General features: G+C 44.5%; 2 protein-coding genes across 2 annotated transcripts in view; both read left to right on the top strand.

The window, feature by feature from the left end:
* The window catches only part of LOC128577102 (melanoma-associated antigen 8-like), a 58,932-nt gene that overhangs the window by 18,081 nt on the left and 20,159 nt on the right, over positions 1 to 20,692 (top strand). The window lies entirely within an intron of this gene.
* On the top strand, positions 10,885 to 19,494 carry LOC128578275 (transmembrane protein 185A-like). The gene is made up of 3 exons (XM_053580857.1): positions 10,885 to 12,174; positions 12,959 to 13,082; positions 13,932 to 19,494. Exons 1-3 carry the CDS (start codon positions 11,887 to 11,889, stop codon positions 14,174 to 14,176), a joined length of 657 nt encoding a protein of 218 aa, XP_053436832.1. The 5' UTR covers positions 10,885 to 11,886; the 3' UTR covers positions 14,177 to 19,494.

Here is a 20,692-nt window from a genome sequence, read left to right as displayed (position 1 = left end):
TGAATAATTGTAGAATCATAGAAAGTTACAGAGAAATGTACAGAGAGGTTCCACACCTCTCCTTCCATTAGCATCTTTCATTAATACAGTGCAATATTAAAATCAGGAAAATAATATTGGTACAATGCACAAAGTTTATTACTATTTCAAGAGTTAGGCAAGCAATCATTTGTGTGTGTGAGAATATTTGAGTATAAATGTAATATTATCAAATGTATATTTTGGTGTAACCATTATTGTGATCATGATACTTAACTATACCATCACCACAAGACTCCCTGGTGTTACACTTTGTAGTCACATTTCCCCCTTCACTGACAACCTTAACCTCTGCCAACTGACTAATCTGTTCTTCATCTCTATAATGCTGTTCGTTCAAAAAGTTGTATAAATGAAATGGAATGTGATTCATTTTGAGATTTTGTTCACTCAAATAATTCCCTCAAGATTCATACAATTGGTTGCATGTATCAATAGTTTTTTTTTTTTTTTAATTGCTGAATAGTATTTCATTATATACCAGTGTACTTATTCCTTCCACAGCTTAAAGGTATCTTGATTGTTTCTGGTTTGGGGCTATTTATAAATAAAACTGCTATGAACATTTCTGTGCAGGTTTCTGTGTGAATAGCTTAGATTTCTCTGGGATAATTGTCTAGGAATGCAATTGTGAGGTAAAATGCTAAGTCCATATTTCTGTTTAAAGGGAACTATTGAACTATTTTCCAGAGTGACTGTTCTGTTTTACATTCCTAAAAAGAATGTATGAGTGAGCCAGTTAATCCATGTCCTTTCCTGCATTTAGAATTGTCATTATTTTTTATTTTAGCTGTTCTAATAAGTATACATAGGTAATTAATTGTGGTTTTACATTGTATTTCCTTAATGAGGCCTCTTCACATATTCAAGGATCTAGTCATTTTCTGGAATACATGGATTGCTTATATTTTCATTCTTTTAATATTTTTCACAGATTAACAGTTGTTAATTCCGATGAAGTCCACTTTGGTTATATTTTATTTTATGGGTTGTGAGTTTAATGCCGTGTTTAGAACTTTTCACCAAGCCCTAGTTCTTAAACTTTTTCTCTTTAAATCTCTTCTAAAAGTTGTATAGTTACATGTTTTACATTTAAATAAATATTTATTTTGACATAAATTTTTATAAGGTGTCAGGTTTATAATGAGGCTCATGCTTTTGCCTATAGATGTACAATTGTTCTAGCACTGTTGCTTAAAAAGCCTGTCCTTCCTTCATTAAAATGAGTTCGATTCTTTGTCAAAAGTTATTTGGACCCATATTAGCCAAAACAATATTGAGAAAGAGCAAAATTGGAAGACTCACACTTCTTGATTTCAAAATGTATTACATTTTTGTGCTGGTAACATGCTGTTTTAAACACTATAGACTTGTAATATAACCTGAATTCTGGTAACATGATCCCTCCAGATTTGTTTTTATTTCTGAGAATTATATTTGCTATTTGGGTTTTTTTCTGATTCTATATGAAGTGAAGTACTATATTTTCAAGTTCTTCAAGGTATGATATTGGTGCTTTGATGAGGACTGTGACAAAAATAGAGACATGGATCACATAGGACAGAGAACCTGGAGGTGAACCCAACCACATGTCATCTTTTGATTTTTGATATGCTAACAAAAGCATGCACTGGGGAAAAGAATCCCTATTTAATAAATGGTTCTGGGAGAACTGGTTATCCACATGTAGAAGATTGACAGTGGACCCACATCTCTCACCATTGACAAAAAATGGATTCTCAGTGGAATCCATTTACATTTAAAACATAAAACAATAAAAATTCTAAAAGATAAAAATTCTAGAAGAGAGTATGGGGAAAATGCTTGAAAATATTGGCCTTGGAAAAGACTTTAGGAGGAAGAACCCTCTGGCAATTGCAGCATACCAAAAATAAATAACTAGGATTTGATCAAACTAAAGAACTTCTGCAGTGCTAAGGGTACCACAACCAAAGCAAACAGATATCCTTCAGAATGGTAGAAGATTTTTGCATGTTATGAATCTGACAAAGGCCTGATAACTAGAATATATAGAGAACTCAAACAACAAGACAAAAGCAAACAACCCCATTTCTATGTGGACAAGAGACTTGAACAGTAACATTTCTGAAGGTGACAGACAAATGGCCAAAAAACACCTGAAAAAATAAGCATCATCTCTAATCATCAGAGAAATGCAAATCAAAAGCACTCAGAAATATCACCTGACTCCAGTGAGATTAGCCCACCTTACAAAATCCCAAATCTGCAGATTTTGGCATGGATGTGGAGATAAGGGAACACTTTTGCACTGCTGGTGGGATTGCAAACTAATACAACCTCTGTGCAAAGAAGTCTGGAGAGTTCTCAAAGAACTAAAAGTTAACCTTCCATTTGATCCCATAATCTCACTACTAGGTATCTACCCAGAAGAACAAAAAGCATTTTACCACAAAGACATTTGCACAAGAATATTTATTGCATCTCAGTTCATAACTGCCAAGTCATGGAGACAGCCCAAATGCTCATCAACCCATGATTGGTTGTGGTATGTGTATATCATGGAATACTATTCAATGATTAAGAAATGATGGACGCTTTACATCTTTTACCTTTACCTGGATAGGGTTGAAACACATTCTTCTTAGTAAAGTATCTTAAGAGTGGGAAAAAAAAATCAGTGTAACCTGGCTTATTGTACCCTCAATGAATCCCCAACAATAAAAAAGAAAGAAAAAAAAAAAGAGTGGGAAAAAAATATCCAATGTATTCAATGCTAATATGAAATCAATATACAAACAATTACATGCTCATATGAATGATAAAACACAGAAATAGTTTAGCAACGGGGAGGGGTGAGGAGAGAGAGAAGGGAGGGGAAGGGCAATTGGAGGGAGGAAGGAGGGCATTTGGCAGGATATCACCAAATGTGCACAACATGTGGGTATTAGCACACTCTTTGGGCAAAGGTTCTTCTACAACTTGAACTTTACCTTGGGAGTGAGAACACTGTAACCTAAAAGTTTTTACCCTCATATTAATTTTAAATTTAAAAAAAAATGAAGAAAAACTTATTATAAAGCATTGTAGTTAAAACAGTATATTACACAAGAATAGAAGTATAGATTAATGAAATAGAGTTGAGAGTCTGGAAATAAACTCACACTTCTGTGAGCAATTGATTTTAATAAGGCTGCCAAGAGCATCCAATGGAGGACAGAACAATCTTTTCAACAAATGGTGCTGGGAAAACTGGATAAGCACTTGCAAAACAATGAAGTTAGACCCTATCTCATACCATATACAAAATTTAACTCATGGCTTGGCAGCTGTAGCACAGGGATTACGGCTCCAGCCACATACACTGAGGCTGGCAGGTTTGAACAACAGTGACAACTACAACAAAAATATAGCCTGGCGCTGTGCATTGTGGTGGGCACCTGTAGTCCCAGCTACTTGGGAAGCTGAGGCAAGAGAATCACTTAAGCCCAAGCGTTGGAGGTTTGCTGTGAGCTGTGATGCCATGGCACTTTACCGAGGGCGACATAGTGAGAGTCTGTCTCAAAAAAAAAAAAAGGAAAACACTGTGTATCCAACAGGAGAAGAATGGCTTAATTAATTATGGCATTTGAATGTATTAAAATTCTAAAGAGTGGTTGCAAAATCAAGGTAGATATATACATTCTGTCATTGTTAAATCCTGCATTCATTTTATTAATGGTAAAGGCAAGTAGCATGTCAGTATATACAGCATAACTCATGTATATTGAAGTAACCAATATACAAGTGTTTCACAGCACATGTATGTATGAAAAAGCCTAAAATCAGCTTTTAGATAATATACATCAGATTAAAAAATGTGGTAACCTTTGATGAGGGGACTGAATTATAGAAAAACTTTTAAAAGAGATAAATTATTATATATCTTTATTCTTATATTTTTTGCAGCAGGAATACATGCACTTTTTGCAATTAAACTGTTTAAATAAGCCTAACAGCAATAATAGTAGCTGCGTATCGGTTAAAGTTACTGACAGCTGACGCATAGACAAATGCTGAGAGTTGAATAGCTTCACCCAACAAAAATTTGTTTTTTGTGTACATAGATTCTGATGCACTTTTGACAGGGGTTCACTCTTCTCAGGTGACCCAGGGAAAGGATGCTTCAAGGTTGTCGTTCTGCCACCCATGTTTGCTGTTGAATTGAGGAAGAAAGCATGAAAATGACATACTTGTTCTCAAATACCTGGATGTGACAAACAACGCCTCTGCTCATATATCGGTGGCACGGAATGTCACATGACCTTTGCTAATTACAAATGGACCGTCTTGTTTCCATGTGCTCCGAAAGGAGAGGAAGAGAAGATGTGGATGAGTACTATAGTCTCTCCCATAAACTGTTACATAGTAAACACTCAAGAAAAAGTACGTACTGGCTGAGCACCCATAGCCCAATGGTTACAGCCCCAGCCACATACACGGAAGGTGGCGGGTTCAAACCCAGCCCGGGCCAGCTAAACAGCTGCAACAAAAAATAGCTGAGTGTTGTGATGGGCGCTGTAGTCTCAGCTACTTGGGAGGCTGAGGTAAGAAAATCACTTAAGCTCAAGAGTTTGAGGTTGCTGTGAGCTGTGATGCCACATCACTCTACTGAGGACAAATAAAAGTAACTACTATAATTTGTGAAAATATCTCTCCATTTTTGAAAGTGCTTTCTGAGAAAGCACAATTTGTCATGAAATTCTTGAAATTTTGAAGTGCCTACTATGTGGCTGATGCTTGCAAATATAGGAACACAACTGTCAGAACATCTTGTAGTTCTCAGCAGGAAGGCTCACCAGGGAGGCTTCCCTTTGTAATAACCTCTAAATCCTTAGTAGACTGAGAATTTTCTGCTTACTTTTGCTTCCTGGTCAAAATCTTAACCTGTGAGTTTCTGCTACCCTGCTGCTACCTGAACACCTGTGCAGGTGTCCTTAGGCACACTGAAAGCCAGTATTTTGCTGTGGAGCAGGTACCAGACAAGAGCAAGTAGAAGTTTGATTTATTAAAATTCAAGCTAGCCTCTAAGGAACCATTTTTCACCTCCTGGGAGACTCCAGGGTTTGCTCCACAGCAAACATGTATTGAGGCTGTGTTTTCATTTTTCTGTGTTCTTTCCTCATCTTTGGCTTGTAAGGGAGACTTTGATTTTGACCTCCAAGTAAAGCTCATTCATCTGAATATGTGATCAGTGGCAGTTTCAAATAAAACTCCCCATTAGATTCCTATTTCAAAACTCAGGATGATTTCCCTCTAACTTTGTATCTCAAGAATGTAGATTATATGTGAATCTTAGTAAATGTGGAATGTAAAGGTCTTAGCAAAATAACTAAGAAAATGCCAGGAAGGCTATGTTAACTAGTGTGATGAAAATGTGTCAAACGGTCTATGAACCAAGTGTATGGTGCCCCATGATCATACTAATGTACACAGTTATGATTTAATAAAAAAAATAATAAAATAGAGAATAAATAAGATAAAAAAAAAAAAAAGAATGTAGATTGTGGCTCAAGTGGCTAAGGCGCCAGCCACATACACCTGAGCTGGCAGGTTCGAATCCAGCCCAGGCCCGCCAAACAACAATGATGGCTGCAACCAAAAAATAGCTGGGTGTTGTGGAGGTCGCCTGTGGTCCCAGCTACTTGGGAGGTGGAGGCAGGAGAATCACTTGAGCCCAGGAGTTGGAGGTTGCTGTGAGCTGTGATGCCATGGCACTCTACCCAGGGCGACAGCTTGCGACTCTGTCTCAAAAAATAAAATTAAAAAAGATCATTCTAAAAAAAAAAAAAAGAATGTAGATTATGTATTACATCCCACTCCACTCACCACCCATTTGGAAAAGTGCGAGTGAGTCTGGTATGGCTAAAAGTCTCTGTCCAAAGTGAACCTTTAAATTGACGGGGCTGTGGCTATCACAGGTGCTCTAGGAGCAGCTGTGAGAGAGCCAGGGGGCTTCTGCAGGGGCTAGGAATGCTCTGTGTCATAGGGAGGGAAGCAAGTCTGCGCAGGTGGGTTTACAGATATAAACCACCATGGCTGGCTTACCGTCTCTACAGTTTTGTCTTTTCCAGACTATTAAATAATTATGCACAATCATGCCCTTTCAGACTGGCTTCTTTCACTTAATGATAGGGATTTAAGATTTATCCATGCCTTGTATTGTTTTGTAGGTCATTTCTTTTTTCTGAGGAATAATGTTCTGTTATATGGTTGTACCACAATTGGTTTATCCATTCACCTATTGAAGATCAACTTACTTGCTTGCAATTTTCTGGCAACTATTAAATAAGCTGCCATAAAAATTAATATGCAAGGTAGTGCCCAAAGCTCAGTGGGTAGGGCACTGGCCACATACACCGAGGCTGGTGGGTTCAAACCCGGCCTAAGCCAGCTAAAACAACAATGACAACTGCAACAACAATAAAAATAGCTGGGCATTGTGGCAGGCACCTGTAGTTCCAGCTACTTGGGAGGCTGAGGCAAGAGAATCGCTTAAGCCCAAGAGTTTGAGGTTGCTGTGAGCTGTGATGCAACAGCACTCTACCGAGGGCAACATTATGAGACTCTGTCTAAAAAAAATTAATATGCAAGATTTTTGAATATACATAGAATTTCAAATTAGTTTAGTAAAAACCTAGGAGTGTGTTTGCTGGATCGCGTGGTAAGACAGTGTTCGGGTTTGTGAGAAATGCACAAACTGTCTTCCAAAGACACTGTATTATTTGTATTCCCACCAGAAATTAACGACAGTTCTTCTCGTTCAGTATCCTTGCCAGAAATTGGTATTGTATGCTTTTTTAATTTTAGACACTCTAAATATGAAATTAATATAGTCACTTAAGTTTTCTTTTTTTAGTGTTAACACGTTACATATTTTTCATCCTTTTTACATTTAACCTGAGTATAATTTAAAATGAATTTCTTATAGAAATCATGTGGTCAGGAGGCACCTGTGGCTCAGTGAGGAGGGTGCCAGCCCCATATACCAAGGGTGGCAGGTTCAAACTTAGTCCCTGCCAAACTGCAACAAAAAAGTAGCCGGGCGTTGTGGCGGGCGCCTGTAGTCCCAGCTACTCGAGAGGCTGAGGAAAGAGAATCGCCTAAGCCCAGGAGTTGGAGGTTGCTGTGAGCTGTGATGCCACAGTACTCTGCCAAGGGTGATAATGTGAGACTCTGTCTCTGAAAAAAAAAAAATCATGTGGTCAAATACTGTTCTTTTTATTCATTCTGACAATCTTTGTCTTTTTAAATTGGTGTATGTAGACTACAAATAAAGTTATCATTAATATAATTGCATTAATATCTACCATGTATTAGAATGTTTACTATACATTTTTTGTTTCTCCTCTTCTTTTTCTTCCTTCTCTCATTTTTTTTTTATTTTTTTGAGACAGTCTCACTATGTCACCGTCCATAGAATGCCATGGCATCACAGCTCACAGCAACCTCTAACTCTAGGGCTTAAGCGATTCTCTTGCCTCAGCCTTCCAAGTAGCTGGGACTACAGGCGCCCGCTACAATACCCGGCTATTTTTTGGTTGCAGTTGTCATTGTTGTTTAGCTGTCCCAGGCTGTACTGGAACCCACCAGCCTTGGTGTGTGTGTCCAGCACCCTACTCACTGAGCTACTGTCGCTGGGCTCCTTCTCTCATTTTATAGAGCATCTAGTACAATTCTATTTTAGATCCTCTCAAATATAAAATATACCTTCTTTAAAAATAGTGCTTGTCCTAGAGTTTAGAGTACATATTTTTAATAACTCTTCCTTAAAATAACATTATACTGCTTTATATATTGTTATAAATACTTCATAAAACAGTCTACTCAGTTCCTCCCTTGCATGGCTTACAACACTCCTGTCATTTATTTCATTTATCCATATACAGTAATCACTTGATACACTGTTACTGTTGTTAACCTAAACAACTAGTTACCTTTTACATCAGTTAAGAATAAGAAAACAGCCAGGCACAGTGGCTCATGCCTACAATCCCAGTACTGTGGGAGGCTGAGGAGGGACAATTGCTTAGCTCAGGAGTTGGAGACTTGCCTGAGCAAGAGTGAGACCCCAACTCCTAAAAAAATAAAAATGGAAAACCTAACCGGGCACTGCAGCGAGTGCTTGTAATCCTAGTGGCTTCCGGAGGCTGAGGCAGCGGGATGCCCACAGCCTGAGTCTGAGGTAGTCTGAGGTTGCTGTGAGCTATGATGCCATTGCACTCTGCTCAGGGCATAGGGTGGGACTCTGTCTCAAAAAATAAAAAAATAAAAAATAAGCAAGGAAATAAAGAAAATAAGAAAACATTTCATTTTAGCTTCATTTTTCCTTCTCTGGTGTTCTTCCTTTATGTAGATCCAAGTTTCTAAACTAAATAACTTTTCAGTAATTGTTGGGGAAAAATCTCAGAAAGTAAGTAAGAATATAGAAGATCTGATGCAGATCTCCACTGGATGCAGAGAATCATTTGAAAATTTCAATACATTTCATTTTTAAAAACTCTCAGAAAATTAGAAATTTGTTAAGGAAAATCAACAAAAAGGTTTAGAGCCAAGATTCTGCTCAATGGTAAAATATCGAATACTTTCTCAGGAACAAGGCAAAAATACCTGATTTCACAGTTCTCAATTTTTTATATTAGAGATTTAAACTATTACAATAGAGCAAGAGAATGAAATAAAAGGCATAATGATCCAAAAGGAACAAATAAAACTTCTTTATTGTACACAACATGAAGATCAACATGTAATATCCTAAAGATTTTATAAAAAATCCAAAACTGTAATTAACAAGTGACTATACTATTGTTGTAAGAAAAGTTCAATGTACAGACTCAGAGCCATTAGCTCAGTGGTTAGGGCGCCAGCCACATACACCGAGGCTGGTGGGTTCGAACCCAGCCCAGGCCTGCCAAACAACAACGACAACTACAACAACAACAGCAAATAGCTAGGCATTATGGCAGGCACCTGTAGTCTCAGCTACTTGGAAGGCTGAGGCAAGAGAATCGTTTGAGCCCAAGAGCTTGAGGTTGCTGTGAGCTATGACGCCACAGCACTCTATTGAGAGTGATATAGTGAGACTCTGTCTCAAAAAAAAGTTCAATATACAGAAATCAGTTGTATTTCTTTATACTAAGACAAACACATGAAAATGACAAGTCAAGTACCTTATCAATATAATCAAAAGACATAAAACACTTGGGAATAAATTTAATGAAATATGTGTAAGGATAGTTCTACATACATAAATCTATAAATGTGACTCACCACATAAATGGGAGCAAAATCAAAGGTCATGTGATCATCGCAATAGATGCAGAAGCATTGACAAAATTCAGCACCCTTTGCTGATAAAAACTCTTAACAAAACAGGCATAGTTCGAGCATATTTAAAAGTTATAAAAGCCATGGATGACAAACTCACAGCCAACATCATACTGAACAGGGAAAAGATGAAAGCATTTCCACTCAGAACTGGAATTAGACCAGGATACTCACTGTCACAACTTCTATTTAACAATAGTGCTCAAAGTCCTGCTTACACGGTCACATCACTGAAATTGGTGTCTTTTAGATTGTGATTAAAGCTATGTCTATACAACAGCAAAATTCCAGGTCAAAAGTAAAAGATCCAATTAATGAACTATTTTGCTTATTTCATTTTTTAAAAAAAAGAAAATACAAAAGACCTCTACACTAAAAACTACAAAATATGGCTGAGAAAAATTAAAGAAGACCTCATACAGAGACATAGGAACATGTTCACGGATCAGAAAACTCAAAATTATTATTTTATTCTATTGGTTGTAATTCGATGCTGTCACTATTTATATTTTTGCTCAAATTTCTGAGCTTTGGGGAGTCCTTTCTACCTTTGGGAGCTCCTATGTCCTTTTCATGTTCTTCATTATTTCTTAAGCATTTCATTATTTTCTGGCACCACAAAATGTTAAGTTCATCTTTTATTTTCTTTGCCCCAGTCCTACAATAAAACTAATGAATAAATAAGTTTGGACATCTTAAAATTGAAGTGAACCAAAGACAGGCCACAGACCGACATAAAATATTTGCAAAGCACATATCAAAATATTGACTAGGACCCCAAACATACAAAGGACTCTTAAAAACTCAAAAATAAGAAAACAATTACATAATTTAAAAACTGGCAAGCTTAACAGACAATTCCGAAAGAAGATACACACATGGTAAATGAGCACAAGAAAAGATTCTCAACATCATTATCCATTAGGGACAGGCAAAGTAAAACCAGGATGGGGTTCCTTGACATATTTATCAGAAGGGAGGGACTCAAACACACTGACACAGCTAGGTGTGTGGGGACATGTGGGGAGGGGAAGTGGGATGCTCCTCCCTTCCTGGCAGGAAAACAGGTTGGCTGTTTCTGATATAATTTAAGGCACACTTGCCATGTGACATAGAGGCCACTCTCCTGAGCATTTACCCAAGAGAAGGGAAAACAGCCAGTCACTTAGAAACCCACATTCCAGTGTTTTGAGCAGCGTCGCTGGGGATAGCCAAAAGCTAGAAGCCACCTTCAGTGGACGGATGGGAACACAAACAGTAGTTATGCATGGAATGCCACTCAGAAATGAAAGGGAACAGTCTGTGGACACAGGGAGAAACCTGGTTGAATCTGGGGAGTCTTATGCTGATTGCCAGCAGCCACTCTCAAAAGGTTACAACATGCTGTGATTCCATCTACGCAATGTTCTCCCAAAGACTTTTGTATAGTGACAGAACAGATCAGGGGTTACTGTGGGGTGGCTGTGTGACCATGGAAGGACATCACAAAGGATTTTATTTATTTTTATTTTTTATTTCTTTTGAGACAGTCTCACTTTATTGCCCTCGGTACAGTGCTGTGGCGTCATCGCTCACATCCATCTCAAACTCCTGGGCTTAAGCGATTCTCTTGCCTCAGCCTCCTGAGTAGCTGGGACTACAGGTGCCTGTCACAACGCCTGCCTATTTTTAGAGATGGGGTGTCGTCTTGCTCAGGCTGGTCTTGAACCCATGAGTTCAGGCAATCCACCCGCCTTGGCCTCCCAGAGTGCTAGGATTACAGGTGTGAGCCACTGCGCCTGGCCTAACACAAGGGATTTTACGGAGTGGGAGATCCCTTCTTTTCTGTGTCCTGCCTGTGGCTGTGTGGATCTACGTGTGGGTTACAACTCTTGGAAGTGTAAATCAAAGGAGCACAGTCACTTTTACTGTGTGATAGTCTAAGAAAACGGGAGAAATGAGAAGTCTTGGGGGGGCAGGACAGGAAAGAAAAAAGATGACACAGGGGAGCCTGGCGGGGTGACAGCCGCAGGGCTTATCCTCTGGGCTTGCGTGTGAGTGAGACAAGGTCTTTCTGGTAGGACAGCAACATACTCGAATGCATGTGGGGTGGGGCGGGGTCAGGACAGCATGCGTGCCCAGCCTCAGTCTGCCAAGTTCACTAACGGGTGGGGGGGTCCCAAGAAACCCAGACAGCTAAAGTTCCCGGGGAACCCATTCCCAAAGGTGTCACCAAAGCACCCACAGCAGGTTGTGGAAATGTCCCCTGAGAAGAGAGTATGCTGGGCTGCGGTGCCAGCGGAGTCAGGCAGAGCCCCAGTGAGTGCAGGGGGGAGGGAGGGAGGGAGGGAGAAGGACTTCAGGAAGAGCAGAGGCCTCCGCTGATGCAAGGCTGTCCCAGAAGGAAGAGGGGCTGACTGACAAAGGAACGTTGTTTTCCCCAGCAGCACGGCCACAGTGAGCCCGCCATCCCTTCTCTTCCACACACTGTCATCACAGCAGGCCTAGGAGGGGGCTGTCCTCATGGAGGTTGGCGCTGTCTTAACTGGAGAGACCCAGAAAGGTGTGGAACACGCCTCCTCCGGGAAGCTGGGCGGAAGCGCTAAGGACACGTGTTCTCCCGCCCTGCCTCAGGTTGTGTGTGTGCCCCTGTGGATTCTCATGTCCTTCCTGTGCCTGGTGGTCCTCTACTACATCGTGTGGTCCGTCCTGTTCTTACGCTCCATGGACGTCATTGCAGAGCAGCGCAGGACACACATAACAATGGCCCTGAGCTGGATGACCATTGTCGTGCCTCTTCTCACTTTTGAGGTGAGCCTTCTGTGGGGAACCGCTCTGGCCTAGCCACTTACCCTTCCCTCCAATAGCATCCTGTCCACCTAGACAGACTGCCTGCTGTCCCTCGAAATCGCAGTGTGCAATCCGGGAGAACACGCCTCCGGAGAGGACATCTGTCTGGGGAGAACGTCCTTCCGTTCCCTGGGGGGTGGGCAGTGGCTGCAGTGAGAAGTGTGCCTTTCTAGTCCTGATGCCTCTGAATGTCTCCAGGTCCTGCTCTTTTTTTTTATTTGTTTATTATTTTTTTTGAGACAGAGCCTCAAGCTGTCACCTTGGGTAGAGCGCTGTGGCATCACAGTTCACAGAAACCTGAAACTCCTGGTCTCCAGAGATTCTCCAGCCTCCGCCTCCCAAGTAGCTGGGACTACAGGCGCCGCCTCAATGCCTGGCTATTTTTTGGTTGCAGCTGTCATTGTTGTTTGGCGGGCCGCCTGGATTTGAACCCCCCTGCTCAGGTGTGTGTGGCTGGCACCTTAGCCGCTCGAGCCACAGGCGCCGAGCCCAGGTCCTGGGCAAGTTGGAGGTCTGATTTTTGTATTTGAGTTCTGTGGAGAATTCTAGAATGGGCACTGTTAACTCCTTTGAACAAACTCCTAGAGCCCCTAAGGAGCACAGACCTCTAGCCGCTACCCCTGGGGCTGACCTCCCCTCTTCTGAGAGCTCACAAGGCAAGGGCTGCCCAGTGTGGAGCAGCTTCCACAGTCCTCCATGTTCCATTGTTGTGTCAAAAGGACCTTGACCGTGTCTCTGTCTTTAGATCCTGCTGGTTCACAAACTGGATGGCCACAACGCATTCTCCTGCATTCCCATCTTTGTGCCGCTATGGCTCTCCCTGATCACGCTGATGGCAACCACATTCGGACAGAAGGGAGGAAACCACTGTATGTACTTGGCATTTCAGAAGCCCCGGGGGCGGGGGTATCCTTGATCTACAAAAGGATAAGATCGAGGGCCCAAAGATGGACGTTTGTGTGGAAAAGCAAGGGGTCAGGAAGTTCTGGCGCGGCCCAGGAGGGTCCCTTCCTCACATTGCATGGACCCCCAGAGTGCTGCTCTTCTGGAAGCGGGTGGGTGGAGCAGTGCCTAGACTGCCGCCTGGGCTGTGCTTGCTGCCCAGGCCCCAGCCAGGAGAGCCGGCCTCGAGCCGGTGGTGTGCTGGTGCCCTGAGAGAGAGGTGTGGCCGGCATTGGGGAAGTAGCTTCAGGGTGGCCCCTGACCCAGACCAACGTGTGCCTGCTTCCTCCCCCCCCCAGATTCCACAGGGTCACAACAAATCCTTTGGGCACCCTGGGCAGGGAAGATAAGAGGACGGAATGGTGTAGCAATGACAGCTATTGGAGACTCTCTAGGGCACTGGTTCTCCAACTCGAGCACCCAGCGGCGTCGCTAAAGGGCCAGGAACAGTGCACGGCCTGAGCCCAGCCCAGCCCAGCCCAGCCCAGCCCAGCACACAGTTTCTGAGCTGGTTCAGGAGGTCGGGGCTGGGGGCTGAGAATCACAGCCCAAACTCTGGGCTATGGGGGTGCTACTGCTGCCAGTCCGGGAGCTCTTTTTTCTTTGAGAACTCTGGAGCTAGACACCGTAGTCTTGTCCCTGACTGGGTTGTGAGGCCACATTTATAGTCTTCGTTTCTGAGTAATCTGGGTAAAGTGGACTTCTTGGTTGGGAAAGAAAGGTGACATGAAGGTCACTTGGGCTAATCTTTGAAAAAGAAAATTCTTATTTTTCAGGGTGGTTTGGTATTCGCAAAGATTTCTGTCAGTTTCTGCTTGAAGTCTTCCCATTTTTGCGAGAATACGGAAATATTTCCTACGATCTCCATCATGAAGATAATGAAGAAACCGAAGAAACTCCACTTCCAGAACCTCCTAAAATCGCTCCTATATTTCGAAAAAAGACCCGGGTGGTCATTACCCAGAGCCCTGGAAAGTATGTGCTGCCTCCTCCCAAACTAAACATTGAAATGCCCGATTAAAGGTCCCTCGGGGGACAGCACATAAGTGGACTGGGCCACACACTCTCTCCACCCCGTCTGCCTCCTCTTCACCCTGCAGCCCAGCCCCGGAACGGCAGCTGGGTCTCCAGATACGTCCATCTCATGCCTTGTTTGCACCCGACACCTATCAGCCGCTCAGCAGGACGGGACGCAGAGGTGGCAGGTGACTGGCGTGTGCATGAGTGGAGGTGCCAGGGAGAATGGGAGAGAGGGAGCAGCAATTTACGACCGTCCGGGAGGGAGTCTGAGGCGCTTGTTCATGCCCCTCGCACCCAGGGGGCTGGCTGGCTCCCAAGGTCCACAGAAGCGACATCTCCCTATGCAGCTGGTTTTCAGAGTGTTAACGCTCTGATCAGAGGTGTTGTTCCAAAATGGATTTGCCCACTGGACCGACCCCTCGTGCAGCTCCACGTTGTCCTGCCGTGGCGTAGTCGCTAGGAACTGTAGCCATGTCTCTGACGTACCACATGTTTAGACACGGCGCAGTGCTCCGTTTTCCCATTCCTACCGTGGAAGTAGTTTCCCTCTGGGCATGCTGACAGCAGTTTTTAACGGCCTCACGGTCAGCCCTTTCTGATGGAGTCACTCCATGCCTGTATAGTATTTATACACTTGCTGTGGCATTGTAATATATGGTGTTAACTCCTAGTTCCGTACAGTGCATTCTGTTAAAGTATTTTTTTACAAGCTTGTGCTGGAGATGGACGTATTCTTCTGCACAAGTAGAAGTGGTGGCACGCTGCCCTACACCCTGGGGTGGTCCACCTTCGCCGGACGTTGCCATTTACGCCCTGGAAGTCTCCCAGGTACGTCGTAGCTGCTACAGGAGGACAGCCACAGCAAGCAAGAAGCGCTTTGTGCTTTTCTGACTTTCTGGGGACGCTGGTTCCCCAACACCTGTAAGTGTGACTGGCAACAGAACACTGGAGAGTGTTGGCGAGAGCAGAAATGGCCGTGGAGTCGTGCCTGTGGTAGGTCTCGAGGTCTCTGTGTTCTGGCAGCAAGACTTCAGATGAGGCGAGATGCTCTCTCACGTGAGTGCGGTGTCTCCAGGCACCACGGGAGCAGCCGTGAGTCACACGCTACCAGTGTAATATCCTCCTACCTGAAAACAAGTAGGTCATTCATTTAAAAGAGAATAAAAGGGGGCGTTGACATGCTCAGCCCCGAGAGAGGAGCGTGCACTTGAAAATGGGCAGCTGCTCACTGGCCTAAGTCGGGCTCAGTTCCAGCCCAGCGCATGCTGCCTCCACCGTGGCCCTGGCCTCCAGCGAGCTTGTTCAGTTTGGGGTCGGGGGTGATGGAGTGGTGTGGCCTTTCCTGCTCAGTGTGTAAAACTATAGCGAAATCCACTATTTTTGCTCTCTTAAACTGTTCAATAAACCAGCTCCTCATTTTACATGGGCACCGTGTGCTCCTGCTTTGATCCGTGGTCCTGGAAACCAGAATGGTTCTCAGCCAGAGCAAAGGGAATCTCCAGCTTTGCAGGCAGCTGAGGCTGGCAGGTGTGGGGGAGAATCTTTTATGACGACTCTGTCTCAAGGGACAGCCCGGAGGTACACAGGGGAAGGAGGCAATGCCGAGACTCCAGGGTTGGCTGGCTCAACCATGCCATAGTTGTATCAGCTTAGCAGGCTTTCCAGAGTGTTCTCGGATTCCAAGATGATCTACAACTGACACCACCTTTTTAGTGCTCCTGGGGCTTTATCTGGTCAATGTGTGAAGATTTCTGACCTTTCAACAAAATCTCTGCAGTTTCTCTCCAGCTCACCCAACTATCTCTACACTTTGGGGGGAACTTAACCCAGGTAGCCTTTCAGCTCATGGATTGCAGCTAAGAAACTGACCAGTTGCTATTGGTTGAAGGACGCCCTGCAGGTAGCCCAAGGCCACAGATGGCTCCTCCCTGAAGCTCATTACCTTTCAGACTTGCATGTACAGAAAATCTCTTTTGAAGTAGTAATAGTAGCTGTGACTCACCTGTCAGGTGCCTTTGCGGCCTCCTGTCGTCCCACTGAACCCTCCTGCTCTTCTCCCTGGCAGGAAATGGAGGCCGAGAGAGGTTAAGGGACGTGCCCAGAGTCACGCAGCTGAGAAATAGCTGGGTGGAGACACCATCCTCATCATCCTGCTTGCAGACTGCTGGCTCTCGCCCGCTGTAGCAGAGCCTCAGGCCCCAGTGTCCCAGTGACTCAAGGGTGGAGGCAGTAGTGGTTCCTGGCAAACTCAGAACATCACTGAGCTCTGTGCCCAGAATCCAGTGGGCACCCTTCCCTCCGCCTCACCAAATTTTTCACCCAAGAAAGACCAGTATGTGTCACGAGCAAGGAAACAGGCGAGAAACCTGGAAAGGGGCTGAGGAGGTGGTCTCTTGGGTGGGTTGGGTGGACGTCCCAGGACTGTCTCATGGTAATTGGGTGATCTTGGGTGGGGCACAGAGCCATTCCTGTGCCTGTGTCCCCCTCTGGGCGGGGGGGGGGGCATTAATGGTAACATTAACTAAGTACGAGTTCACATGGGGAAAAGGCTGAGAACGGTGCCAGCCATCTCAAGTGCATAAAATATCAGGCCTGTTAAGTCACTGTATCTGCATATCCTCCTCAGGAAAGAAAGAATGTCACCTGGTAGTTGATGTGTCCCCATGACTCCGTAACAAAGGGAGGTGTGGGCATCTGTTAAATATCAGAGTCCCCCAGCTGGTGTTTGGGTGAGGGCTAAACCGTGAGAGTGCAGGGCAGCCTGCTGAGGTGGCACCGACGTGCTGGCTTACCTTGGTCCTGGGTCCCTGGAGTGGGACAGCCAGTGCCCTGCGATTCCCAGACAGGGGTTACTTCTGTTGCCAGCTGACACTTCACCCGGAACACCCAGAATCCTCTTCCCTCCGTGGCTGCAAATTCAAAGTCCCTTTCAATGGCCGTGTACACTTCCTGATCGTCCGTCTTTAGGCATTTTCCAAGGGTGAAATGCTTGTCACAAACTGGTGAACCTTGAAGATGTAAACCCACGACTTCCTCCTGGGACCGTGACCTTTTCCTCCCAGAGTCCCTGGAGTTCTGCTGCCCTGGGGCCTACATGGTTGGTACTTGCAGTCAACTCCGAAGTAGGGTTTCCTCTTCTTTCTAAACTCCGAATCACATTTACTGTTTTACTGTGATCTCTACTTTAAAAGTGACTCCCTCACCTCCCTGGAAGGATGAAGACAAGAGTGGGCACTAAGTCTGCATGAAGAAATACGAAGAATAAGCCAGAAGCCACGGAGACCCCTCCAGCCCCTGCAGCCCCAAGCAACTCTGACATCTCTGAATGAGGACAACCAGGAGGTGGGGAGGAACCAAGATCTTGACCACCCCATGCCCGAATCAGGAGTGAGTGTGCTCTGCCAGCAACTCCTGTGGAGAATGATGGCGCTCAGGTAGCCCAGTTGGCAACCAACAGCCAGAGGACATCCAGGCTCAGGTCACCCTGGTGGCAGGTGTCACTGTGCCTGCAGAGTTCCCCATGCCTGTTTCTCGCACCTCCCACCCAGATGAATCCTTCCAGGCAGTACTGGGCCGCCCAGCCGAGAGAGAGTCTCGCAGGATTGTCAGTGTGACACCACTCAGACCCTGTTGCCAGCCCTGCTGCCCTTCTACCACGCCCAGGTGCCTGTGCCCTGTCGTGGCTACTGGGCCTACTGCCTCTGTGGCCATGGTCCTTCACCTGTGACTTTGGTCCACTGTTGCCCCAGCTGCCACTGTGTCTCAGAATGCATGCCAGCTGGTAAGGGGCCCCACCTGTGCCCAGACTACGTTGACCACCCCAGATAAATGTAAAGGGAAGCATGGGGTAGGAACCTGTGCCAATTAATAGAATGAGCAGAAAATGAGTTTTCTGTCTGCACCAAAGTGTTCTCGGCCTCTGTCAGTTTTCTTCCGTTGCAGGCAGGTACCCCTCTCATGTCCTTGGCTGACATAGCAACAACTGCAGTGTAACAGCCCTCTCCGGCCTAGCGCAGGTACCAGGACCTAAGGGTTCTATTCAGTCCTCAGACATCTAACACCACTCATTAAAACTGACCTTGAGGCCCGGTGCCCATAGCACAGTGGTTACTGCGCCTGCCACATACACTGAGGCTGGGAGGTTCAAACCCAGCCTGAGCCAGCCAAACAACAATGACAGCTGCAACCAAAAAATAGCTGGGTGTTGTGGCAGGCACCTGTAGTCCCACCTCCTTCGGAGGCTGAAGCAATAGAATTACTTAACCGCAGCAATTTGAGGTTGCTGTGAGTTATGATGTCACAGCACTCTACCAAGGGTGACATAGTGAGACTCTGTCTCAAAAAAAAAAAAAAAAAGAACTGACCTTGAAATGCTCTGCAAGGACAAAGACCCAAGCATTGGTGGCTGAGGGTTCCCAGTGACACCATGTTCCATCCTATCCAGCACAATTCCCTGTCATTGCAGTGCCTTTATAGAGCAGATTAGATAAGTCTCACTTGGAATTGGACTACTAAGGCCCCGGGGGTCAGATGTGCAGGGGGCATGCACAGCTAGCGAGTCGGATGGATTTGGGGTTTTCATTTTATTTATTTATTTTTATTTTTTGTAGTTAATTTTTGTTACATCATCACTGTATACATTTAAAGGGTACAATGTGATGATTTGATGTACAACGTGGAATGCTTAAATCAAACTAATTAACATAACTATCACCTCACTTACTGTTGTATATAACACTAAAGTATATACTTTTAAAGAGTATATGTATTTTTATATATACTCTCTCTATATACTCTTTATATATTTATATATATACTCTTTATATATTTAAAGAGTTTAATATACTCTTGTTTTGAAATGTACCTTGCATTGCGTACGTGAGATCCGGCCAAATACCTTCCCTCCACTAGCCCTCCCCCCCCTTCTCTCCCTCTTGTCCCCTCTTTCTCTCTGGACTACCTTTGTATTTTATCATTCCGGTGAATGTGTAAGTGTTTATATATTGGTTTCATAATAGTATTGAGTCCATTGGATACTTTTTTTCCATTCGTGATCTGTAAGGGAAAAGACATTTGCCTCGGAGTTTTCACTTTAGAGCAGTGGTTCTCAACCTTCCTAATGCTGGGGCCCTTTCATACGGTTCCTGTGGGTCGCATCCCACAGGTTGAGAACCGCTGCAGTGGGTGCCAGACACTGTCTGCTGACAGGATTTATGTTTGACCTTTATGTCAGGTAGTGGGTCTGGTGACTTTCTGTCTTCTTTCCTTCATTTTCATCCCTCTTTTCCGTCATTCTTTTTCTTTTCTTTGAGCCCGAACTTTGAAGGATGTCATGTTTCAAGTTCTGAAGAAACTTCACCTGGATGCTTCAGTGTCTTAGAACGCAATCTGTCATCGGTGAGCCTCTTTAAAGGATGTCTTGTCAGAGCAATTGCAGGACATAAGATCTTCGAGTTCTTTCCATAGAAATAATTGGTTGTAGACACCAACAGAGCTGTGAAATCAGGCCGTGGAGAGAGCTCGGACACCAATGCACCAGCACCCAGTTGTATCCTTCTCCTCGGTGGCTAATGCGGGGGTGGGTAGGAGAGTCCTGTGAGAAGAGGAAGGGCCAAAAAGAGGATGAAAACATGGGGATGGATTAATCCAGAGTGTGGCAGTGGTGGGCAGGCGGATCTCCCCCCAGCCTGCCCACTTCTGAACGGATGCTCACTAACTAATGGGTGCTAATCACCTTTCTAAGATTCAGCATCTGTGAGCCCTTCAGCTTTCAGGAACTACAATTCCCCATCTCTTTTTTACATGTGCCTACTGATCTTGAATCGTGCAGAGATCCTGCTACCTACAGCCCTCTTTCCTAAAAGCGGACAGTCCTGTGACCCTTACTGACGTGTCGATCTGTATGGAAAGATGCAGATTTGCAAAAGGCGACCTTGAGTTAGTTGCTTTTCCAAAGAAGTTAGAGATATTTTTGGTTGTCATGACGGAGGTGTTTCTCCTGGTTTCTAATCAGTAGAAAGGGCCCAGGATGCTGCTGAACAGCCTACAAGCCCCAGGGCAGCGCCCCCCACCCCCACCCCCGCCGCCACCAGCAGGAGCAGCCTGGCCCCTCTGGGCAGCAGTGCCATCTATTGGAGAGAGACTCTGTCCCCGGAGCGTCACCCGTGTCCCTGCCTCTCTCACCTTCTTTCCTGTCCCTCCACTGGATACCGTGCACGAGGACTCAGTATTCCAGGGAGGCCTGAGAGGAAATGATCCATCCTCCCTCTCTGAAATGTAAACGACAATCAAGAAGTTCAGATAAACTTGAGGGTGACATCAGGTAACCATAGTGATAGAATCAGGCCCACTGATAGAAACACTGCTTCAGAGAGGCATCTGTCTCTTGAAGACACAGAGTCACCAGATTTGAAGGTTCGAAATCTCAACAGCTCTCATGAAGCAGCACAATTGCAAGTGACAGAGAATCACCTCAATTTCTTTGTTCTCAGCTACATTTCCTAAATTTAAATTGTTA

Source organism: Nycticebus coucang, chromosome X (genome assembly GCF_027406575.1).
Source record: "Nycticebus coucang isolate mNycCou1 chromosome X, mNycCou1.pri, whole genome shotgun sequence".
Lineage (NCBI taxonomy): Eukaryota > Metazoa > Chordata > Mammalia > Primates > Lorisidae > Nycticebus > Nycticebus coucang.
This window is presented reverse-complemented; position numbering and strand designations above follow the sequence as displayed.